This window comes from Crotalus tigris, unplaced genomic scaffold, assembly GCF_016545835.1.
Source record: "Crotalus tigris isolate CLP2741 ecotype Arizona unplaced genomic scaffold, ASM1654583v1 scf7180000021272.97247, whole genome shotgun sequence".
Classification (NCBI taxonomy): Eukaryota; Metazoa; Chordata; class Lepidosauria; order Squamata; family Viperidae; genus Crotalus; species Crotalus tigris.
In genome coordinates, this window is record NW_024098428.1 from 31,743 (window position 1) to 57,848 (window position 26,106).

At 36.5% G+C, this 26,106-nt stretch overlaps 2 protein-coding genes across 2 annotated transcripts; both read left to right on the plus strand.

Annotated features, from left to right (window-relative positions):
* Nucleotides 1-9,765, plus strand: LOC120320262 (vomeronasal type-2 receptor 26-like). The gene is made up of 5 exons (XM_039369839.1): nt 1-315; nt 1,442-2,278; nt 3,588-3,737; nt 8,284-8,415; nt 8,827-9,765. Exons 1-5 carry the CDS (start codon nt 1-3, stop codon nt 9,763-9,765), a joined length of 2,373 nt encoding a protein of 790 aa, XP_039225773.1.
* A 6,729-nt stretch (nt 9,766-16,494) lies between these two features.
* LOC120320263 (vomeronasal type-2 receptor 26-like) lies at nt 16,495-23,503 on the plus strand. Its single transcript, XM_039369840.1, has 5 exons — nt 16,495-16,809; nt 17,918-18,754; nt 20,657-20,884; nt 22,085-22,216; nt 22,565-23,503. The coding sequence occupies exons 1-5, from the start codon at nt 16,495-16,497 to the stop codon at nt 23,501-23,503; spliced, it is 2,451 nt and encodes an 816-aa protein (XP_039225774.1).
* Nucleotides 23,504-26,106: the final 2,603 nt, after the last annotated feature.

Sequence of the window (26,106 nt, forward strand, 5' to 3'; positions counted from 1 at the left end):
ATGACCTTTGGAAATTTCTTATGTTGCAGTGAGAACACCTTCTACCACCTTCTGCCCTTCTTGTTGGCTGTTCATGAAATCAACCAGAATTCAAGGCTCTTACCCAACATCACCCTGGGCTACAACATCTATCAGAACTTTTTCAGTGCAAGACTGACATATGAGGCCATGATGGACCTGGTGTCCACAGGGCAGGAGAACATCCCAAACTACAGATGTGGAAGACAAAAGAACCTGCTGGCAGTCCTTGAAGAGGTGGATTCTGAACTCTTTGATCATGTTTCTAATGTCTTGAGCATCTACAAAATCCCACAGGTATAAAGCGAAATGAAATTAATTCCATATTGTAAATTCTTCAGATATACAAATATATAAAAGGCAGCACTTGTATATATTTTTCGAAATAAATTGAGTCAGAGAATAAATATTAGAAGAGCTGAAAAGTGACCAATACAAAAGAGCTGGTTTTGTATACAGAATCATAGAATAGAAAAGTCCAATTCCCTGCACGGGCCAAGAATGGTCAGACCACTACAAATAAATTGCTGTCCAATATTTCCTCAAAAATATCCAGCGATGGAGCTCCAGGACACAGGATGTTCCAACTCTTAATAACTTTCAGTGAGGAATTCCTCATTATTATAATCTTGAGACTGAAGTAAAAATTGGGAAAGAAAGATATGAAAGAAAAATGAATGGGTCAAGTCAGCTTGAGGGCACCTCCAGAAATCAACTTTTACATACTTTCTCCAGTGTACAAGACAAAAGAAAGTATGTCATAATATTCTTTCCTATTTTGAACTGGAGCTTGGAACAAAGTGAGGTTATTAAACAGACTTCTGCATTCCATATGTCTGAAAGAAATTTAATCAATTAAAGAGTTCACATAGAAATATTTGAAAACAATTATATGAATGAAGACAAAGAACTAATATAGCAATATTAAACAATTGCTAGGGGGGATATAACAAACAATATTTCAAGTCCAACATATGAAGCAATGAAATAAGCAATAATATTATATGACAATTTTAACATGTTTCTCAGTTTAAAAATATATTCCATGAGTGGGTGGCTGACCACAGAGTTACAAAGTGGGTAAAAACAGAGTATGTAGGGCTCATTTGAGCGTACGTTGTTGACAGCAAAAGTGCCACATTGCATTTACTTCATCACTCAGGCAAAACTGCATGGGTAAGGGTTGACAAGAGAGATGTGCTCCATCAGGACCACCCATGAACACCACCCACAGATAAATCAGAGCTCCCTAGTTTCAAAGGGAGCATACAAGACAACAGAAAGAACATCAAGGGAGTCAGTAAAATTCATGCAGTTATTGTTTGAAACTTCTCTCAGCAATAGAGAAAGGCCCTTAGATTTACCATGTGACTTTTATCATTAAAACTGACCCAAATTACCAATACCTTCTGTTTTATCTTAGATCAACTATAGTGTCATCAACCAGATTGCTGAGCAAAATCAACATTTTCCTTTTTCATATCGGATGACCCCAAACCAAAAACCTCCCTACTCTGCGATTTTTAAACTGCTCCTGCATTTCCATTGGACGTGGATCGGCCTCCTTTCTCTGGACAATGACAAAGGAGAAAAATTCAAAAGAAGCTTGGAAGCTCTTGCTCTAAAAAGTGGGATTTGCATTGCCCTCTCAGGAACCATCCCAGAAGCAAATATGAAGACAAGTGCTAGAAACACCCTCATGCAAGAAAAATGGGAAATGTTCCTTTCTCTTATCAAGAGTCAAATAAAAATTATAGTATGCCAACTGGATTTTAAGGCCTCAGGGATACTAATATCAGTCATACAAGAGCTTGATAAGAGTAAGAAATTTATTGTGGGAAGAGTGTGGATTGCAACAACTTTGACAGCTTTAAGTGTAGTTCTTTTTGACCTCTTGGTTGATCTCCAAAATAAATATGCTTTGTTTTCCTTCCTCATCCAGACAAAGGGAAGGACTCAGTATTATGACTTTAAATCTTATACATCTATGGTCACAGTGTATGGAAAGGAAGCATTCCAATGTTCCATTTCAAGTCCTTTGTTATCTAAGAAGGTTTGGAAAAAATGCAAAGAAAAAGAGAACTGGGAATTCCCACCCCATGATGTGATTGCAAGAATCCTCTCTCAGGATCCCTCCGGTGTTTCCAAAGTAATTCAAAATGTGGCATGGGTCCTCAGTGCTGCCTCTTCCTCCCAACAGAGTAAGAGGAGAATGCAAGTTGGATATTATGAATCATCCCAGATTGTACAGCCATGGCAGGTAAGTCTTCTTCTTTGAGGTTCTACTGATTTCCCCCTTCCAATTGTTCAATATTAAATTAGATGTAGAGAGGGGTGGAATATTCCAAAGAACAATTGTCAGTTTGTAGTATTTGAGAGTGAGTTTGAGAACGAGATGATGGAGAAAAATCTTCCAAAGTTAAACAAACTGTACTGGTATAGGATGCTTTTGTGACAGAAATAGCTCTATGCTGAGAATGTGATTTTCAAAATTAAATAAGCATCAGAATATTTCAGCAATCCTCAATGCTTTCTTGTGATCACAAAGTGATCTAGTTTCCAAGCTAAGGAGTTAGGCTTGAAAGTTTGTTCTGGATTGAAATTGGACATTGCTAACTAAAGATTTCTAACATAGCAACAAGATATAAATCAATGTCTTTTCAAAGCATCTTCTGAGGGCCAAAAAAGTTCATCCACACATCTCCTGAACTAATGCATAGGCTTCCATAGCTAGTCTTTGAAAGAAATAACATCACTATGCAATTTGTATTGCATTCCTAGCCCGGAGTTAAGCTCTGCTAACTTCATCTTGATCAGGACTGATGGTAAAATTATATTCTCCATCTTTTCCCATTACATATCTCAAATGGTCTTACTGCAGGTGGGGCTGTGATGGTGAAACAATAAAATGGAGAACATAAAACATAGAATAAAAGAGTTGGAAGGGATCTCAGAGATTTTCTAGTCCAACCCCTTACTCGAGCAGGAGACTCTATAACATTTCAGAAAAATGGTTGTGCAGTCTCTTTTTGAAGCTCCAGTGATACAGAACCCATTACTTCTGAAGGCAAGTTATTTCATTGGTTGAGTGCTCTCTCCATTAGGAAATTTCTCCTTAGTTCTAAGTTGCATCTATCCTTGGTTAATTTCCACCATTGTTTCTTGTCTTGCCTATTGGTGCTTTGGAAAATAGTTTGACCCCCTCATCTTTTTAGGAGCCCCTCAAATAGTGGAATAGTGCTATCATGTTTCCCAGAGTCCTTATTTTCCTTAGACTAGACCAGTGGTGGTGAACATATGGCACGGGTGCCAGAGGCGGTACTCAGAACCCTCTCTGTGAGCACGTGCACCGCATTTTCATGAATGTGAGATAAATGTCTGAAAAAGAGCTGTGGAGCCCTGGAGAATGATGAGAGAAGCTTCCCATGAAATGCTGAATCAATCTCTTTCAGACTGTAGAGGTGTTCTGACGAGGTTGAATTATTCAGAGTACTTCTAGTCCAGAATATTAGCAGAAAAACATTGAATAAAGGCTCAAATTGTAATGTTTTTTTTCTCTTTTTCTGCAGCTTCATAGGTTCCTGAGAAACTTCCAACATCACAATATTTCCAGAGATGGGATTTATTTTGATGAAAATGGAGTTCCTCTTGGTGATTTTGATATCATGCACTGGACATCATTTTGGGAAAAGTCTGATGCAGGGGTGAAAATTGGGAGTGTAGAAAGAGAAAACTCCTCGGAAGTCAAGATTTCCATCAATCAGAGTGCCATTCAATGGCCAACATTATTTAACAAAGTAGCTGATGTTGCTTGGTTTTTTTTCTTCTATTTACCTCCATATGTGCAATCTTTTCTGCTCAGAAATAATACTTATTGAAGCCAATTGTGATGACTTCCAAATAAGCCTCATTAATTTATTAGATAACATTTTATTTTAGAGGTTTTTCAGTAATCTATCACACATTGGAACCTGCTGTACCATCAATTGTATTATGGGATTTGCAATCTATATTATTATTATTTTTTTATTTATTTATTGAAAATTTTTAAATTTTACAAAAACAAATCCCCTTCCCATACCCCCCCCACCTCACCCCCCCCCTCCCCCAACCTCCCAATCCCTCCCCCTAGACTTCCCAGAGCTGAGTACAGGCTTAATTGAAAACAAAACAAAACAAAAAAAAAACTTAAAACACTTTTAAAACCTAAACAAATCTAAATACAATCATCATTCTATATAAACTCCCTCCAAAAAACACAAATTTAAACATTACTTTCTTTGAATATCTATACCTATAATATAAAGTCTAATTTCTCCCTCTTTCTTTATCCTAAAACAAACAAGAAAAAAAAACCTTTATTATACCATTAAAACTAAGTACTCTTTAAAAACTAAAAATAAGTACATATTTCCTTCAATCTTCATAGTCTTCTCTCCTATCCAAAAAAAAAACTTAAAAAACATATAAATCTTAAACAAATCTAGACACTTTTAGTTAAGCAAATTATTTTCTCTTAAAAAAATTAATAATAATATTTAAAAAGACAATTTTAAACATTACTTAAAACTTAAACAGGTTATACTCCCTTCAAAACACAAAAAACTTAAAACATTAAGGTCCCCTGGCAAGAATAAACAAATTATACTCCCTTCAAAACACAAACTTAAACAATACTGAAAACTTAAAACTTTAAAATCCCCTTATGCAAATTTAATCAAATTTCATCTTATAAGTAATAATAATAATAATTACTAATATTATCATTATTCTTTATAAACTCCCTCCAGAACACAAATTTAAAACTTGAAACTTTAAAATTCCCTTATACGTCTATCTACAATAAACACATTAAACATTTCAATCTTCACCAATAACAAATTCCATCCATAAGAAACTCCATCCTTATCAATCTCAATTATACTAGTGTCATTATTATCAGTCTCAGTTATCCATTGTCATCGATCCTCGTATCATACTCAAGAGAAATGCTGCAAATTCTGCCTTAGAAGACTGCTCCAAAATTCCTGAATCTCCCAACGACTCCGGGGCCTTCCCCATTTCCATTTCAGACAGCAATTCCACCCTTGAAGATTGCTCCAAAGGCTTTGTAGATCTAGCTTCTCCCAGAGATTCAGAAACCACTGAATATGAAACCTCCTTAACCTTGTTCTGTTGCTCCAAAATTCCTGAATCTCTCAACGACTCTGGAGCCTTCCCAACTTCCATTTCAGACAGCAGTTCCACCCTTGAAGCCAAAATTCCTGAATCTCCCATCGACTCCGAAGCCAATACAGGTAAGGGTTCCTTAAATTCCTCCTTGTGTTGGTCTTTACAATTATAAGTTATACAAGTTATCCTCTGCCTGTTCCTCTCTTGTTGATGCCCCTCAAACTGAGATTTCCCAATTTCCATTTCAGGCAGCAATTCCACCCTTGAAGATTGCTCCAAAGACTTTGTAGGTCTAACATCTCCCAGAGATTCAGAAACCACTGAATATGAAACTTCCTTAACCTTCTTCTGTTGCTGCTTTTCTTTGGAATTGTATGCTGCACAAGTTGTCTTCTGCTCCTCAACCTGGACTTGTTGAGGCCTCTCACACAAAGATTCGCCAGTTTTCATAAATATAGGCTCTTCAAACTGTAATTCTACATTCTTTTCTTCCAAAGCTTTAAACTTAATAGATGGCGATGCACATACCCCCAGGACCGAAGTATAAAAATCTTTTGCTTGAGAAACAGTATTAAGTCTATAACATGTCCCCAGGTAGTTCACCACCATTCCAGTCGGAACATCCCATCTGAATAGAATTTTTCTCTTTTTAAGTTCATTTGCTAGAAAAGCAAACTCCTTTCTTCTTCTTAAAATTTTAGATGGGATCTCCTTAAAAATTATAACATCTTGTGAAGCAATTTGAAATCTCTTCTTATAATAGGCTTGCACAATTTCATTGCGTAAAGATCTTTTACCAAAGTAAATTACCACATCTCTTGGCAGATTCTTCTGTGCTGCCACCACAGAGTTAACCCTAAATAATTTTTCAATTTCACTAAGTATTCCCTCTTTTTCTTTATTCAAAATCAATGCAAAGTCCTTTGCAACCATCTCTTTCAGATCTCCTTGCAAAGACTCTCCCAGGCCCCTAATTCTTAAGGCATATTCCATTTGTCCATATTGAAGCATAAGAATCTCATTTTCCATTTCTTTTTCCATACTTTCAATTTTCCCCTCCATTATGTACACTTTTTCAGCTACCTCTTCCACATGGGAGTTCACCTTTTCAAGAACAGAAGCAACTCCTTCTAAAGCCAAAACAAAATCTTGTCTCAAGATCTTATTATTTTCCTCTAAAATCTTTTTCATTTCTGCCCTAATTTGAATTATAACATCTCCCATCATGTCTTGCAAATCCTTCATAGTTATTAGCTGACCCCCAGAAGAGGGTGAAACTGTTGATTTAGAAGCTGTAGAAATCCCTGGACGCTTTGGAGCCATCTTAAAGAAAAACCTTTAGTCCTTCTTAAAAAATTATAAAAATTCCTTCAAAAATCATAACTCCCTCCAAAGAAGGTCATTATAATAAAAAGAAAAAAGGGAAAAAAAAGGAAGAGAAAAGGAATTAAAAAAAAGCTTTACTCCTTCTTAAAAATTGCAAAAATTAAACAGAAAAAAGTCCTTCAAAAAACGGTCATTACAATAAAAAGAAGGGAGTTCAAAGAAAAAAAAAAGGGAGAAGAAAAAAAAATAATTAAATAGAAAAAGTCCGTTCCCAAAAAAATACTTAGAGATACCAAAAACAACCATTCCAATCATAAGAAAATAAAAAGGGAAAGGGAAAGGAAAGAAAGAGAAACACCAAAAAACCTGCCGGTCAGCATTCTAACTTCAGAAAAAAAAACACCGAGAGATTTGCCGATCGCCATTTTACTTTCCCTTTCAACAAAGAAAGAAAAATAAAAAGAGAGAATAATAATAGAAACAAGTCTTAAAACTTAAAATCCAAATAAATCAAAGAAAGCAAAAACTAAATCCTCTACTCAGCTCTGTCCGTTTATAAAAAAAAAAAAAACTCACCAGTTCTCTTTAAGCACGGAGGTGTTTGCAGCGGCTCGTTTTGTCCTTGAGGACAAAAACAGCTGGGAAGCAGAGACAAGTCTGAACTCCGTGGGAGCACTTCTTTCACCCCCCCCAAAAAAACTTGGGGGGTGCAAAAGAGGCTCTACCACTATTCAGACACTCTCTACCCCCCCCTTTGCCCGGGAGGGGGATTTTGAACCGCTGAACAGCTGGTGTCTGCTGTTCATAGCGGTTCTTATACTTACCCAGGAGAGACGGCTACAAAGTAGCCGCCATCGCGCGCGCAAAATCCTCAATCTATATTATTAAAATGGAATAGGAAGCCATAATTTACAGTATATCAAATCATCTTGTTTTCAGTAAGAGAAAATCCAAAATGTCTATGGAGATTCTTGGTGATCCACTGACTGAATTGTGGAGGATGGAAGGATTTGGAACTGCTGAAGGACTATGTTGTAAACAGGATATAGATTCAGCAGTTCCAAGGTTCCACATCCATTTGCACTATTCAGGTGACCCTCCAAGTAGCCTTAACAACTCTCAGAAAGACTGCTAATGACCAGATGACTGCAAGGAATATAAATCCTTTCATCCTCCACCATTCAATCAGAAGTGAAGAAGCTTCTGAGATGAAAGACGAAATGTCTTCAAGGGAAAACAAAGACCAGTTGCCTTTTGAAAAAGTACCTTTGGAAAAATCCAGAATATGAAGAACTTATCCCACTGAATTGTATAAGAGAAAGATGTCATTAAGAATGTGGTGAGGGAAATGAGGGCAACTAAAAAGTCATTTACATAAAATTATACAATGATCAATTGTAAAAGAGAAAAATAATGACTGAAGAGAAAGCTAAATTTTGGAGGTTTCCTGAGAAAGCAAAGTTGGTAAAAAAAATAAATTATAGCATTCTCATAAATGCCCTAAGGAGAAAAACCTTTTGCAATGGAACTACTTTCCTTTGGAAAGAAGAATAAGGCAATGAGTCTGTTTTGGGATCTGCAATAGAGATTGATAGAGAAAGACAATCATCTTTCATTTGCCGCTTGCAAGCAGACTAATAAAAGCCCATGCCACCAGTCCTTGACTGATTTTGCTCAGTGTGCTTCTGAGCTTCTGGAAACCAGTTGATTTCAGTAAACTCTTCTAATTCATATATTGCCCTGACTAATCTTTCTTTTTATGTTTAGACAGTGCCTTATTCAAGATGTACAGAAAGTTGCTCCCCAGGTTATGTCAAGCTTGTGAGAGAGGGGGCACCAGTTTGCTGCTATGACTGTTCTCTGTGTATGAAAGGAACATTCTCTGTGCAAGAAGGTATAGTAGGTGGCTCCAAAAAGAAAAAAGAAAGAAAGAAAAAAAACAGTATACAATCAATATTCTCTCTTGCTTTGGGGGGGGGGGTATTTGATAAAGAAGCAAGAAAAACATTAAATTTCTTGAAGGCATCCACAAACATTTCAAAGATTGGGCACTATCACTAAATTTTGTTTGATGATGTGAACATTAAAATAAATAATGAAAGGTTGTTGCTTTCTATTGAGTTGTAATTTTCTTGTTTGGTTTTAGGCAAGTGGAGAAGCTGATAATCACATTTATCTTTAGCCTTTAAAACAAGAATGTCAACTATTTTAACAAATGTTGTGTCATATGGATATCACTGGGCAGAAATATTATATTATTCCTTGAAAATGAAGTAATTGATTTTTGTTGTGGTTTTCATGCTCCTACAGCTGCAGAAACAGATACATGCTAACAATTTTTTTTCAGATGCATCCCACTGTGACAAGTGTCCAGATGACCATCATTCCAATAAGAAGCGAGATCAGTGTGTCCCCAAAAGTATAAGCTTCTTATCTTATGAAGAATTGTTGGGATTCATCCTGGCTTTCTTTGCCATTGCTTTGTCCCTGACCACTGCCTTTATTCTGGGAACCTTCATTAAATACCGAGAAACTCCCATAGTCAAAGCCAACAACTGTCAACTCACCTACATCCTCCTGGTTTCACTGCTGCTTTCTTTCTTGACCTCTCTTCTATTCATTGGTCGCCCCATGAAAATGACTTGTTTCCTTCGACAAATCATTTTCAGTATTGTTTTTTCAGTTGCTGTATCTTCTGTTCTGGCCAAGACGGTAATGGTGGTGGTGGCCTTTCTGGCCACAAAGCCAGGCAGCAGCATGAGGAAATGGCTGGGGAAGAGTCTGCCCAACTCTATTGTCTTATCCTGCTCTGGTATTCAAGTAGGCATCTGTATGATATGGCTGGGAATTTTCCCCCCATTCCCAGATTCTGACTTTCATTCCCAACCAGGACACATCTTGTTGCAGTGCAATGAAGGCTCGGTTGCCATGTTCTACACTGCCCTTGGCTACATGGGTTTTCTAGCTGCCATTTGTTTCTTGGTGGCATTTCTGGCTCGAAAACTGCCAGGGAGTTTCAATGAAGCCAAACTGATCACCTTCAGCATGTTGGTTTTTTGTAGTGTATGGATCTCCTTTGTACCCACCTACTTGAGCTCCAAAGGGAAATACATGGTAGCTGTGCAGATCTTCTCCATCCTGGCCTCCAGCCTGGGTTTACTAATCTGCATCTTTATCCCCAAATGCTACATTATTATTCTGAGGCCTGCCATGAACACCAAAGAAAATCTGATGATAAAAAATCATTAAGTCTCCTGATGTTGGTCTTTATTTTTGTATAGTTTACATTCAGTATAAAATCACATACTTTGAAGTCATGTTTTATGTGTTGTAGCTTATCTTTCTTCATTCCTCGTGAATTTTGTATTATAGTATTTGAGTTGTAATGTTGCTAAAAAAATAAAATTATTTGAAATAACCATATCCTTCAATTGCCACAATCTGAATTCATGTTAAATCATAAGTATCATCAATGAAATTAATAAAATTTCTGAAACCAGGCCAGAGATGTTACCAGAGATGTTCTAACATTGTTTTAGATTAAATTAATGACTATGGCTAATAATGATGTGTGTTTTTGTTGCTATATATGTTGGTGTTATATTTTTTGGGTGGGGGATGATATTCTGACTTTTAAAAATAGTTAATTTCAAATATATATTTGATTGGTCTCTTCTGGCTGGATAATGTAAGAATAAATAGGTAGGTAGGTAGGTAGGTAGATAGATAGATAGATAGATAGATAGATAGATAGATAAGGAGAAACACAGAGACAGATAACATTATATATATTAAGAATAGATAAAATATCAACATGAACATTGGGGCAACTTTTATTTTTTTTCCTCCATACAAATAATTTGGGACAAATTATTATTTTACACTGTCTTCCATCAAAAACTCTGAATCATTTGAAAAGAAAAGTCATGTAGACACCTGATATGACAATGAAGGTGTGCTTATGAGAAGTATTAAAATGGATTCTTGTTTTTTATCCATGTCCATATCCATTTCCATATATATATACTGTACATATAGTGTGTGTGTGTGTGTGTGTGTGTGTGTGTGTGTGTGTGTGAGTGTGTGCTGCCATCCTAGCAATTCAGTGATTCAGCTGAAGAAATCCTACACACTTGGCTTTCCCTGAATGTGCTTTCAGTTGATTCTTATCATTTGCTTCTAATCATCTCAAATCCTGAAACCAACATGTTTCAAAAGGGAAGGGAAAAAAATACTCCTAATGGGCAACTTGATATTTTAATTTTTCATAAACATCATGACAACTTTTATTCTCATGATTTTCATATATATATGAAATTACTAATGGACTCAGTCATCACATTGTCTATATATCTATATCTATAGATATAGATGTAGATATATAGATATAGATATAGACATAGATATAGATATAGACAATGTGATGACTGAGTCCATTAGTCATTCTGTGGTACATATAAGCTTCTTCCAGCTAAGTCTACTATTACACCTGCCAGTACATCCTCTCTTCTTCTGGCAATAACCATTTTTCCACATCAAGCAAACACAGTTCTTATTATTGTTAGTAAGCATACAATTGTATATCAACATTTGTTACACTTTTCTAATAATATCAGTTTAAAATATCCTTTCTAGCCAAAGCATATCTCAATTTCCACTTATTTAATCCGTATCCTATTTTTGCTTTTTTTCATTTCAATTTTCCATCCATGGTCAAAGTAGTGGGTTGGAGGCTTAGAGAAAATATATGGGGAACGACGAGAAAATATTTTAGATGTTATTGCTGTAATCAGGTAATCTCCTGGCTTGTAGTGATTAAACATCTTAAATTCTTCTATTGTCACCTTCAATGGACATTTCATCTGCATCGTGGCACAGGGAGATTGGGACAGAAACAGAAACAGAAAGAAATGCGTTTTCAGCAATAGCATTTGAAGATATTGATGGAGATGCTTCCTAAAGTTCTTTCTCTGGCAAAAAGTTGAAGTTCAGCGGTCTCAAAATAGCTCCTCTGCAGTGAAGATTTTCCAGTTTGTCCCAGTTATGGAAGAGAAACCTGCAGTTTCAGACTAGCATAATCTCTGCCTAAGTCTACTTCTTCTCTCACTAGCCAGTGGAGAAATTTTAATTTGTTCTTATTGTGTCTTGTGTGAATGAAACCATCTTCTTCAATGAAGGTCAGATATTCCAGAATGCTTATCTCTAGGTAATGATATATCCTAACATCAATATTGTTTTGAATGATTTTTTTTCTTGAATACTGCACTCTTTTGGCCTATATAGAGAATAAGTTCATATGGATTGATTATCAACTGTCATGTGGCATCAACATCTACTGACATCATAACTGGATCATTTTCATGTTGATCTGTCCATAACATGGACCTTCATGTATCTCAGTGACACACACTTTGACACTACTTGACTCTAGCCACCTTGATGCTGGTCATGTTCTTTTCTTTCCTTCTACCTTTTCCCAGATCTGTCTAGTACAGTAGATCTTTACAATGCTATCTTGAGTAAGAGGAACTTGCCAGAGTAACCCAAGCCCTTTTCACCCTTGCCTGGATTACTTCAATGTGTTGTACATGGGTTTCTTCAAAGACCGTTCAATAGTTTCAATTGGACTAGAATGCAATTACTCAGCTGGTGGTGTGTCAAAGGGATTCTGCACTGATTTCCTATTAGCTTTGGTCCTTACTAGCTTCTAAATGCAATTCAAAGTTTTTGATTTTAAAGGTCAACTCCCAGAATTGTCCACAGACCTCAAAATTTCAAAGATTCAGGAACATTGGATTTTTTGGGGGAGGGCACTGGTGGGATTCAGCCAGTTCGCATCATTTCGGCAGAACTGGTAGCTAATTTTTTGTTGCCCAGGCTTGGAATAGATCTCCGGAAGCGGCATCCACACAAAGAACCGGTTTTTCCCATATTTGAATCCCACCACTGGGGGAGAGAGTCAACTACATTTGAATTAGAAAGGTAAGTAATACTGTGATCCTTGTTTCAGAATGTGTGAGAACTGTTTTAAGTCATTTGGATTTGAGCACAAATCACGTCACTGAATCAATATGCTCTTCAGTACACTAACATTTTTTCTCTCTTTGCTAGTCAATAGATAGTTAATCTACTTTCATTAGATTTCCCACAGTTGGTTTGGCAGACTAAAGGAATACATTCCTAGGGAAAGCATGTTTCATTTTTAAATGCCATGAGGTATATAAATTTGCTATTGATCTGCTGTGAAGAATTCAGTGCTGTGCCATCCTGTCTTTATAATATTAGTCTAAGTACAGTATTTTAGTTAAGTCCTTGTATAATTAAGCCAGAGGTGAAATATCATCATCTAGACTCTGAATAAAAGATAGGGCCCATTTGGCAATTCTCTATTACTTCTTCTTTCTATCTTCAAGTCCCTGAAATCACCTGATTTCTTACTGATATAAGGGATGACAGAAATATTATTTATCCCAATCCACCCACCTTCTAAGGAAACCTCAAAAAAATGTACCCAGGGAACAATGGGGAAAATATTACTTGGAAGTGGATCTTTCCCCACTTCCAAATAATAAAAAAGTAAATCAAACCCAGCACATTGGTTTCTGTTGAGATCTCATGATATTGCATCCTCTCCAATCAGTAGAGACAGACACCTAGATGAATAGATGTTATTGATTGCCTGTTCCTCCCATATATTTCAAAGGTAAATTCAAGGTGTGTGAATAATGACATATTTCTCTTCCCATGAATTTGGAAGGAAATCAGGTAAGAGGTTTGAAGTGCCAACACAGAAAAATCCATACTTTGCAATCTACACCTTTGGAATTAGAACTTCAGATGGATCTATGATAATTCGCTGCAGGACAACTCACCACAGCCAACTCACTGAGGGACAAGAGTTACACTCAGGGCTTTTTTTCTCATAGAACACTCAGAACAGAGTTCCGGCACCTTTTTTGGATGGAACCTTGTAGGGTAGGCAAGGCAGGTTGTATTACGTGTGTGATATTTGGCACGTTTTTTTTTTTTTTTAGGAAAAAAGCACTGGTTACACTAATGTCTAAGAAATGGTGGAATAGAATCATTTAAAAAAGGATACAAAGGGAAAGACAAAATGAAATGGGAATGACAAAAATTAAAATATTTTTTTTATTTATTTTAAATGATTATATTAAATTGTTAAATTGGCCCATGTTGACTTGTTCCATGGTGAGTTGGCCAGAGCCAGTTGGCTACAATGAGTTGGCTATGGTGAGTTGTCCCATTCTGGCTTCAGATTTATGTTCATCCTTGAAGCAACTGATTTTTCAGGAAATAAATGTAATTAATTTACTTATACTCCATCAGATGGGTTTTGGAGAATGCCATGGATAATGTCTCAGGTGCATATTTAACTGAAAGACTCAAATCTGCTCATTGCATAGCATTGAGCATGGTCTCAGCTTCTCAGATTTTGTTTACCCCTTCAACTTCAGCCTTTTTTGGTATTGCACTCCTACAGCACCATCTCTTGGCCCCCTACTAAATAACGTATGACAGCAAATGTCATCACATTATGAAGAAGTCATTAACAGGCCATTTTTCAGATTAATGCACCAGGGAATTTCGACTAGATCTTATTTGTAATCATGAATACTGATAGTCTTCCACATTTTGAAAGATACAAAGGCCTCCAATAGATTGTTCTATATATCATGATCTGGAGTTAACCATTCTGGAGTATCTGACTTTATATTGAGGAAGATGATTTTATCCACATCAGACAGAATAAGATGGAATTATAATGGCCTGCTGACTAGTTCAAGAATGTTGAACTGTTTTTCCACATTTTAATCTTTAGAATCCCAAGAATAGGTTTATAGACTAAAAAACAATCAAACTTCCCTGAATTATTGATTTCTTGATTCTCAGATTAGGATTATTGTCCTGAGCCAAACAAAATTCATTTCTCTATCTGCACACTTTTGTGGCAATGCTCGTTCCCAATTCCCCTTCTAATTATTAAAATCATAATTATTTATTCCCCTTTGAACAAGGTTTATTGGATTTCCACCATCCCAATTAGTTACCAATCAATGTGACAACAAATGGGATATACAGCACCTGAAAATCTGATTTATAACAGCCTCCTTCTATGATGAGAGCAGAGGTTGGAGTAAAATCAAGCAAATACTGTAACAGTCTGCAATTGCAGATAACTCTTCCAAATCTGGGGCCAAACTAGAACTTCTTTACCGTAGTCTTCTGTGAAATTTGAGATTTAACTCTGTGCTGAATAAAGAACTATAGGAAGGATCTTCTGCAGTATGTATCAAATGTTGCTATTGCTGCATAAACAACTTTTTCTTCTTCAGCTTCTGTCTCAAATTCCCTGTGCCTATATGCTGATGAAATGTCCACTTAAGGTGATAATAGAAGAAAAGGAATGTTTCCATTATTACAAGCCAGGAGATTATTTAATTACTGGAATATTGTCTGGAACCTTATCTCTACTGTACCAATTTTCATTCTCCAAACCTCCAACCCACCAACTGAAAAGGTAACTGTCAGCAGGTCCAGGATTCTGGTCTTTTCTAGCAATGATTTCCTTTCCCCTATTCCTCACCTTGACAAAGGCAAGTCATTATTGCTTCTCCCAATTTGCTTTGGAGGAAAGGTTACTAGGGAACATGATGATTTTGCAAAACCTGAGTTCCTCCACTAGTGTCAAGCTCAACACTGGGCAACACTGGGCATTGCCAACACCGTCCCAAATGACTCTTACCTGGATGTTCTGCCTACTTTCAAAATGATTACCTTGGTACTGTGGAGAGTCAGCAATTTATTCATATTTATTTTATTTATTTATTAATAGTTAAGCAGTAACTCCCAATAAAGTAATTGAATACCTCAGAGCAGAGGGAGATTGCTTGTACTTTCTCCCTACCATTTCTTCCCTTTCCTTACATTTAGTCTGTAATTCCTACCACCCTCTCCACTCTTTCTTTCCACCCTTTAACACTTTTGCTACTTTTGTGGTTACCCTGTTCTCTTTGGTTTAAATAAAATGCATACCTTTTAAAAACCAAATTCAAGGAGGGGAGAGACTTTATATGTTAATGTTTAGTCACAGAGGATCACATTAATTGTAGTTAACTGTAGAATATAGGGAAATAATTCTAAAGTCATGAATATTCTGCAGCAAATCTCTAGATCTAAAGAAGGCTTATGAAGAGATATCCATCTTCAGATAGGAAATACCACTGGCCAATCTAGCACTTGAATCCAGCTGTTAGTCATCTCCAGGGGGATATAACAGGAAGAAATCCTATAATATGAACACAACATATACATGTATACTTGGTAACATCCCTCATTAGCATTCTGGAGGACTGGGAAGACACAGATCTTCCCTTAAGCATTGTGCTAGGATGGGGGTTGTGAGCTGTAAGCATATCTAGTCTGGTGCCTGGAGGTAAGGGCATGATTTTAATTACATTTTATGGATTGTTGTGAACTGATATATTATCTCAGGAAATAGTTAAGTAAATAAAATAAATGCTTTGATTTTGCAAAAGGTTATTCTAAACAGATTGAAACAATAAAAGAAAGTACAAAGGTTTCTAACTATTGTGTTTGTTTTTCTTACCTGGTTACTAAAGTATAAGAATCATTTTCCTCATTTTTCACCCCAAGTCATAATTTGGAGATAATTGTAGGCAGAATCAGTTCTCGTAATTTTGGTAGGATTCTTTTGATCCTGACATAAGAAGCTTACTATATCTCCCTGATATTTCTTTTGGCAAGAAGCTCCTAGTGGTGTCAATGGGACTGTTCTTCTAATAGAATTTTCAAAGATATCTATCACCTGCAAAGATCAACTAAATTGAATAATTTAATTAAATAATGAGTGTCTGATTATCTTTTTGGCATTGCACTATATAGCTATAAAGCTACAGTAAATATGACATGCTTTTATGAAAATCCAAATTGAAGATGATGACCTTTGGAAATTTCTTATGTTGCAGTGAGAACACCTTCTACCACCTTCTGCCCTTCTTGTTGGCTGTTCATGAAATCAACCAGAATTCAAGGCTCTTACCCAACATCACCCTGGGCTACAACATCTATCAGAACTTTTTCAGTGCAAGAATGACATATGAGGCCATGATGGACGTGGTGTCCACAGGGCAGGAGAACATCCCAAACTACAGATGTGGAAGACAAAAGAACCTGCTGGCAGTCCTTGAAGAGGTGGATTCTGAACTCTTTGATCATGTTTCTAATGTCTTGAGCATTTACAAAATCCCACAGGTATAAAGCCAAATGAAATTAATTCCATGTTGTAAATTCTTCAGATATACAAATATATCAGAGTCAGAGAATAAATATTAGAAGAGCTGAAAAGTGACCAATACAAAAGAGCTGGTTTTGTATACAGAATCATAGAATAGAAAAGTCCAATTCCCTGCACGGGCCAAGAATGGTCAGACCACTACAAATAAATTGCTGTCCAATATTTCCTCAAAAATATCCAGCGATGGAGCTCCAGGACACAGGATGTTCCAACTCTTAATAACTTTCAGTGAGGAATTCCTCATTATTATAATCTTGAAACTGAAGTAAAAATTGGGAAAGAAAGATATGAAAGAAAAACGAATGGGTCAAGATAGTTTGAGGGCACCTCCAGAAAGCAGCTTTTACATACTTTCTCCAGTGTACAAGACAAAAGAAAGTATGTCATAATATTCTTTCCTATTTTGAACTGGAACTTGGCACAATGCCAGTTGTCTTGGTTTTTTTTTTTTAAAGTTAGATTATTAAACAGACTCCTGCATTCCATATGTCTGAAAGAAATTCAACCATTTAAAGAGTTCACATAGAAATATTTGAAAACAATTATATGAATGAAGACAATGAAATAATATAGCAATATTAAACAATTGCTAGGGGGGATATAACAAACAATATTTCAACTCCAAAATATGAAGCAATGAAATAAGCAGTAATATTCTATGAGAATTTAACATGTTTGTCAGTTTAAAAAGATATTCCATGAGTGGATGGGTGCCCCACAGAGTTACAATGCGGGTAAAGAAAAGAGTATGTAGGGATCATGTGAGCATAAGTTGTTGACAGCAAAAGTGCCGCATTGCATTTACTCCATCACTCAGGCAAAACTGCATGGGTAAGGGTTGACAGAGAGATGTGCTCCATCAGAACACCACCCACAGATAATTCAGAGCTCCCTAGTTTCAAAGGGAGCATACAACACAACAGGAAGAATATCAAGGGAGCCAGTAAAATTCATGCAGTTATTGTTTGAAACTTCTCTCAGCAATAGAGAAAGGCCCTTAGATTCACCATGTGACTTTTATCATTAAAACTGACCCAAATACCAATACCTTCTGTTTTATCTTAGATCAACTATAATGTCATCAACCAGATTGCTGAGCAAAATAAACATTTTCCTTTTTCATATCGGATGACCCCAAACCAAAAACCTCCCTACTCTGCAATTGTCAAGCTGCTCCTGCATTTCCAATGGACGTGGATCGGCCTCCTTTCTCTGGACAATGACAGAGGAGAAAAATTCAAAAGAAGCTTGGAAGCTCTTGCTCTAAAAAATGGGATTTGCATTGTCCTCTCAGGAACCATCCCAGAAGCAAATATGAAGACAAGTGCTAGAGACACCCTCATGCAAGAAAAACGGGAAATGTTCCTTTCTCTTATCAAGAGTCAAATAAAAATTATAGTATGCCAACTGGATTTTAAGGCCTCGGGGATACTAACAACAATAATACAAGAGCTTGATAAGAGTAAGAAATTCATTGTGGGAAGAGTGTGGATTGCAACAACTTTGACAGCTTTAAGTGTAGTTCTTTTTGACCTGTTGGTTGATCTCCAAAATAAATATGCTTTGTTTTCCTTCCTCATGCAGACAAAGGGAAGGGCTCAGTATTATGACTTTAAATCTTATACATCTATGGTCACAGTGTATGGAAAGGAAGCATTCCAATGTTCCATTTCAAGTCCTTTGTTATCTAAGAAGGTTTGGAAAAAATGCAAAGAAAAAGAGAACTGGGAATTCCCACCCCATGATGTGATTGCAAGAATCCTCTCTCAGGATCCCTCCGGTATTTCCAAAGTAATTCAAAATGTGGCATGGGTCCTCAGTGCTGCCTCTTCCTCCCAATGGAGTAAGAGGAGAATGCAAGTTGGATATTATGAATCATCCCAGATTGTGCAGCCATGGCAGGTAAGTCTTCTTCTTTGAGGTTCTACTGATTTCCCCCTTCCAATTGTTCAATATTAAATTAGATGTAGAGAGGGGTGAAATATTCCAAAGAACAATTGCCCAGTTTGTAGTATTTGAGAGTAAGTTTGAGAACGAGATGATGGGGAAAAATCTTCCAAAGTTAAACAAACTGTACTGGTATAGGATGCTTTTGTGACAGAAATAGCTCTATGCTGAGAATGTGATTTTCAAAATTAAATAAGCATCAGAATATTTCAGCAATCCTCAACACTTTTTGGGGATCACAAAGTGATCTAGTTTCCAAGCTAAGGAGTTCGGCTTGATTGTGTGTTCTGGATTGAAATTGGACTTTGCTAACTAAAGATTTCTAACATAACAACAAGATATAAATCAATGTCTTTTCAAAGCATCTTCTGAGGGCCAAAAAAGTTCATCCACACATCTCCTGAACTAATGTATAGGCTTCCATAGCTAGTCTTTGAAAGAGATAACATCACTATGCAATTTGTATTGCATTCCTAGCCCGGAGTTAAGCTCTGCTAACTTCATCTTGATAAATTGTATTCTCCATCTTTTCCCATTACAAGTTTTCCCATATCTCAAATGGTCTTAGTGCAGGTCAGGCTGTGATGGTGAAACAACAAAATGGAGAACATAAAACATAGAATAAAAGAGTTGGAAGGGATCTCAGAGATTTTCTAGTCCAACCCCTTACTCGAGCAGGAGACCCTATACCATTTCAGAAAAATGGTTGTGCAGTCTCTTTTTGATGCTCCAGTGATACAGCACCCACTACTTCTGAAGGCAAGCTATTTCATTGGTTGATTGCTCTCACCATTAGAAAATTTCTCCTGAGTTCTAGGTTGCATCTATCCTTGGTTAATTTCCACCATTGTTTCTTGTCTTGCCTATTGGTGCTTTGGAAAATAGTTTGACCCCATCATCTTTGTAGGATCCCCTCAAATAGTGGAAGACTCCTATCATGTTTCCCCTAGTTCCTATTTTCCTTAGACTAGACATACCAAATTCCTGCAACTGTTCTTTATACGTTTTAGCCTCCAGCCCTCTAATCATTTTTGCTGCTCTTCTCTGCAGTGTTTCCAGAGTTTCAACATTTTTTTTTAAATTATGATCACCAAAACTGGATGCAGTATTCCAACTATGTTCTTTCTAAGGCTTTGTAAAGCAATACTAGAATTTCATATGATCTTGATTCTATCCCTCCATTAATGCAGCTTAGAATTGCATTGGCTTTTTTGACTGCTGCCACACACTGTTGCCTGATATTTGAGTAATTGTCTACTAGGACTCCAAGATCCCTCTCACAGTTACTGACATTAAGCCAAGTTTCACCTAGTCTATATCTATACAGTTAGTTTTTCTTGCCTAAGTGCAAAACCTTACTTTTATCTATGTTGATAGATAGCTCTCCGTTTTCAAGTCTGTCAAGATCATTTTGGATCTTGGGCTTATCTTCTGGGGAGATGGGTATTCCTCCCAGTTGAGTATCATCTGCAATTCCCTCGTCTAGATTTTTTATGAAGATATTGAAGAGTGTTGGGCCTAAAATGGAACCTTGGAGTATCCCACAGCTTATTCCCTCCATATGGATGTAGTTCTTTAGACGACTACACATTGAGTATGATTTGTCAGCCAGTTATAAACCATTTGGTTGTGGTGTTGTCTATCCCACATTTTCAAGAAAGTGAGATAAATGTCTGAAAAAGAGCTGTGGAGCCCTGGAGAATGATGAGAGAAGCTTCCCATGAAATGCTGAATGAATCTCTTTCAGACTGTAGAGGTGTTCTGACGAGGTTGAATTATTCAGAGTAACAGAATAATAGCAAGAAAAACATTGAATAAAGGCTCAAATTGTAATGTTTTTTTTCTCTGCTTCTGCAGCTTCATAGGTTCCTGAGAAACTTCCAACATCACAATATTTCCAGAGATGGGATTTATTTTGATGAAAATGGAGTTCCTCTTGGTGATTTTGATATCATGCACTGGACATCATTTTGGGAAAAGTCTGATGCAGGGGTGAAAATTGGGAGTGTAGAAAGAGAAGCCTCCTCGGAAGTCAAGATTTCCATCAATCAGAGTGCCATTCAATGGCCAACATCATTTAACAAAGTAGCTGATGCTGCTTGGTCTTTACTCTTCTGTTTACCTCCATATGTGCAAACCTTTCTGCTCAGAAATAATACTTATTGAAGTCAATTGTGATGACTTCCAAATAAGCCTCATTAATTTATTAGATAATATTTTATTTTAGAGGTTTTTAAGTCATTTATCACACATTGGAACCTGCTGTACCATCAATTGTATTATGGGATTTGCAATCTACATTATTAAATTGGAATAGGAAGCCATAATTTACAGTGTATCAAATTATCTTGTTTTCAGAAAGAGAAAATCCAAAATGTCTATGGAGATTCTCAGTCATCCAGGTCATTGTTGTGCCAAAGGTGCTTTTTAAAAAGGCACCTGGAACTTGCTTTTCCTTGAAGACATTTTACTTTCTCATACAAAAAACTTCTTCAGTTCTGACTGAATTGTGGAGCATGGAAGGATTTGGAACTGCTGAAGGACTATATTGTAAACAGGATATAGATTCAGCAGTTCCAAGGTTCCACATCCATTTGCACTATTCAGGTGACCCTCCAAGTAGCCTTAACAACTCTCAGAAAGACTGCTAATGACCAGATGATTGCAAGGAATATAAATCCTTTTATCCTCCACCATTCAGTCAGAAGTGAAGAAGCTTCTGAGATGAAAGGCGAAATGTCTTCAAGGGAAAACAAAGACCAGTTGCCTTTTGAAAAAGTACCTTTGGGAAAAATCCAGAATATGAAGAACTTAGCCCACTGAATTGCATAAGAGAAAGATGTCATTAAGAATGTGGTGAGGGAAATGAGGGCAGCTAAAAAAGTCATTTAAATAAAATTATACAATGATCAATTGTAAAAGAGAAAAATAATGACTGAAGAGAAAGCTAAATTTTGGAGGTTTCCTGAGAAAGCAAAGTTGGTAAAAAAAATAAATTATAGCATTCTCATAAATGCCCTTAGGAGAAAAACCTTTTGCAATGGAACTACTTTCCTTTGGAAAGAAGAATAAGGCAACAAGTCTGTTTTGGGATCTGCAATAGAGATTGATAGAGAAAGAGAATCACCTTTCATTTGCCACTTGCAAGCAGACTAATTAAAGCCCATGCCACCAGTCCTTGACTGATTTTGCTCAGTGTGCTTCTGAGCTTCTGGAAACCAGTTGATTTCAGTAAACTCTTCTAATTCATATATTGCCCTGACTAATCTTTCTTTTTATGTTTAGACGGTGCCTTATTCAAGATGTACAGAAAGTTGCTCCCCAGGTTATGCCAAGCTTGTCAGAGAGGGGGCACCAGTTTGCTGCTATGACTGTTCTCTGTGTATGAAAGGAACATTCTCTGTGCAAGAAGGTATAGTAGGTGGCTCCAAAAAGAAAAAAAAAAGAAAGAAAAAAACAGTATACAATCAATATTAATCTCTTGCTTTTTTAGGGTATTTGATAAAGAAGAAAGAAAAACATTAAATTTCTTGAAGGCATCCACAAACGTTTCAAAGATTGTTGATTTCTATTGAGTTGTAATTTTCTTGTTTGATCTCCGGCAAGAGGAGAAGCTGATAATCACATTTATCTTTAGCCTTTAAAAAAAAAATGTCGACTATTTTAATAAATGTTGTGTCATATGGATATCACTGGGCAGAAATATTATATTATTCCTTGAAAATGAAGTAATTGATTTTTGTTGTGGTTTTCATGCTCCTACAGTTGCAGAAACAGATACATGCTAACAATTTTTTTTCAGATGCATCCCACTGTGATAAGTGTCCAGATGACCATTATTCCAATAAGAAACGAGATCAGTGTGTCCCAAAAAGTATAAGCTTTTTATCTTATGAAGAATTGTTGGGATTCATTCTGGCTTTCTTTGCCATTGCTTTGTCCCTGATCACTGCCTTTATTCTGGGAACCTTCATTAAATACCGAGAAACTCCCATAGTCAAAGCCAACAACTGTCAACTCACCTACATCCTCCTGGTTTCACTCCTGCTTTCTTTCTTGACCTCTCTTCTATTCATTGGTCGCCCCATGAAAATGACTTGTTTTCTTCGACAAACCATTTTCAGTATTGTTTTTTCACTTGCTGTATCTTCTGTTCTGGCCAAGACGGTAATGGTGGTGGTGGCCTTTCTGGCCACAAAGCCAGGCAGCAGCATGAGGAAATGGCTTGGGAAGACTCTGGCCAATTCTATTGTCTTATCCTGCTCGGGTATTCAAGTAGGCATCTGTATGATATGGCTGGGAATTTTCCCCCCATTCCCAGATTCTGACTTTCATTCCCAACCAGGACACATCTTGTTGCAGTGCAATGAAGGCTCGGTTGCCATGTTCTACACTGCCCTTGGCTACATGGGTTTTCTGGCTGCCATTTGCTTCTTGGTGGCATTTCTGGCTCGAAAGCTGCCAGGGAGTTTCAATGAAGCCAAACTGATCACCTTCAGCATGTTGGTTTTTTGTAGTGTATGGATCTCCTTTGTACCCACCTACTTGAGCTCCAAAGGGAAATACATGGTAGCTGTGCAAATCTTCTCCATCCTGGCCTCCAGCCTGGGTTTACTAATCTGCATCTTTATCCCCAAATGCTACATTATTATTCTGAGACCTGCCATGAACACAAAAGAAAATCTGATGATAAAAAATCATTAAGTCTCCTGATGTTGGTCTTTATTTTTGTACAGTTTACATTCAGTATAAAATCACATACTTTGAAGTCATGTTTTATGTGTTGTAGCTTATTTTTCTTCATTCCATGTGAATTTTGTATTATAATAATTGAGTAGTAATGTTGCTAAAAATAAAATTATTTGAAATAACCATATCCTTCAATTGCCACAATCTGAATTCATGTTAAATCATAAGTATCATCAATGACATTAATAAAATTTCTGAAACCAGGCCAGAGATGTTCTAACATTGTTTTAGATTAAATTAAAGACTATGGCTAATAATGATGTGTGTTTTTGTTGCTATATATGTTGGTGTTATATTTTTTTGGGTGGGGGATGATATTCTGACTTTTAAAAATAGTTAATTTCAAATATATATTTGATTGGTCTCTTCTGGCTGGATAATGTAAGATAATAAATAGATAGGTAGGTAGGTAGGTAGGTAGATAGATAGATAGATAGATAGATAGATAGATAGATAGATAGATAAGGAGAAACACAGAGACAGATAACATTATATATATTAAGAATAGATAAAATATCAACATGAACATTGGGGCAACTTTTATTTTTTTCCTCCATACAAATAATTTGGGACAAATTATTATTTTACACTGTCTTCCATCAAAAACTCTGAATCATTTGAAAAGAAAAATCATGTAGACACCTGATATGACAATGAAGGTGTGCTTATGAGAAGTATTAAAATGGATTCTTGTTTTTTATCCATGTCCATATCCATTTCCATATATATATACTGTACAGATAGTGTGTGTGTGTGTGTGTGTGTGTGTTTGTGTGTGAGTGAGTGTGTGCTGCCATCCTAGCAATTCAGCGATACAGCTGAAGAAATCCTACACACTTGGCTTTCCCTGAATGTGCTTTCAGTTGATTCTTATCATTTGCTTCTAATCATCTCAAATCCTGAAACCAACATGTTTCAAAAGGGAAGGGAAAAAAATACTCCTAATGGGCAACTTGATATTTTAATTTTTCATAAACATCATGACAACTTTTATTCTCATGATTTTCATATATATGAAATTACTAATGGACTCAGTCATCACGTTGTCTATATATCTATATCTATAGATATAGATGTAGATATAGATATAGATATAGACATAGATATAGATATAGACAACATGATGACTGAGTCCATTAGTAATTCTGTGGTACATATAAGCTTCTTCCAGCTAAGTCTACTATTACACCTGCCAGTACATCCTCTCTTCTTCTGGCAATAACCATTTTTCCACATCAAGCAAACACAGTTCTTATTATTGTTAGTAAGCATACAATTGTATATCAACATTTGTTATACTTTTCTAATAATATCAGTTTAAAATATTTTTTCTAGCCAAAGCATATCTCAATTTCCACTTATTTAATCCATATCCTATTTTTGCTTTTTTTCATTTCAATTTTCCATCCATGGTCAAAGTAGTGGGTTGGAGGCTTAGAGAAAATATATGGGGAACGACGAGAAAATATTTTAGATGTTATTGCAGTAATCAGGTAATCTCCTGGCTTGTAGTGATTAAACTTCTTAAATTCTTCTATTGTCACCTTCAATGGACATTTCATCTGCATCGTGGCACAGCGAGATTGGGACAGAAACAGAAACAGAAAGAAATGCGTTTTCAGCAATAGCATTTGAAGATATTGATGGAGATGCTTCCTAAAGTTCTTTCTCTGGCAAAAAGTTGAAGTTCAGCGGTCTCAAAATAGCTCCTCTGCAGTGAAGATTTTCCAGTTTGTCCCAGTTATGGAAGAGAAACCTGCAGTTTCAGACTAGCATAATCTCTGCCTAAGTCTACTTCTTCTCTCACTAGCCAGTGGAGAAATTTTAATTTGTTCTTATTGTGTCTTGTGTGAATGAAACCATCTTCTTCAATGAAGGTCAGATATTCCAGAATGCTTATCTCTAGGTAATGATATATCCTAACATCAATATTGTTTTGAATGATTTTTTTCTTGAATACTGCACTCTTTTGGCCTCTATAGAGAATAAGTTCATCTGGATTGATTATCAACTGTCATGTGGCATCAACATCTACTGACATCATAACTGGATCATTTTCAGGTTGATCTGTCCATAACATGGACCTTCATGTATCTCAGTGACACACACTTTGACACTACTTGAGTCTAGCCACCTTGATGCTGGTCATGTTCTTCTCTTTCCTTCTCCCTTTTCCCAGATCTGTCTAGTACAGTACATCTTTACAATGCTATCTTGAGTAAGAGGAACTTGCCAGAGTAACCCAAGCCCTTTTCACCCTTGCCTGGATTACTTCAATGTGTTGTACATGGGTTTCTTCAAAGACCGTTCAATAGTTTCAATTGGACTAGAATGCAATTACTCAGCTGTTGGTGTGTCAAAGGGATTCTGCACTGATTTCCTATTAGCTTTGGTCCTTACTAGCTTCTAAATGCAATTCAAAGTTTTTGATTTTAAAGGTCAACTCCCAGAATTGTCCACAGACTTCAAAATTTCAAAGATTCAGGAACATTGGATTTTTGGGGGGAGGGCAGTAGTGGGATTCAGCCAGTTTGCATCATTTCGGCAGAACCGGTAGC

What these genes read in the sequence shown, in the direction of transcription:
- LOC120320262 (XM_039369839.1), top strand. Translation starts at nt 1, where the DNA reads ATGACCTTTGGAAATTTCTTATGTTGCAGTGAGAACACCTTCTACCAC. An exon ending in GCATCTACAAAATCCCACAG is followed by an intron (nt 316 to 1,441) that starts GTATAAAGCGAA and finishes GTTTTATCTTAG; the next exon opens with ATCAACTATAGTGTCATCAA. An exon ending in TCTCTGTGCAAGAAGGTATA is followed by an intron (nt 8,416 to 8,826) that starts GTAGGTGGCTCC and finishes ATGCTCCTACAG; the next exon opens with CTGCAGAAACAGATACATGC.
- LOC120320263 (XM_039369840.1), top strand. Translation starts at nt 16,495, where the DNA reads ATGACCTTTGGAAATTTCTTATGTTGCAGTGAGAACACCTTCTACCAC. An exon ending in GGCCAACATCATTTAACAAA is followed by an intron (nt 20,885 to 22,084) that starts GTAGCTGATGCT and finishes TTTTATGTTTAG; the next exon opens with ACGGTGCCTTATTCAAGATG. An exon ending in TCTCTGTGCAAGAAGGTATA is followed by an intron (nt 22,217 to 22,564) that starts GTAGGTGGCTCC and finishes ATGCTCCTACAG; the next exon opens with TTGCAGAAACAGATACATGC.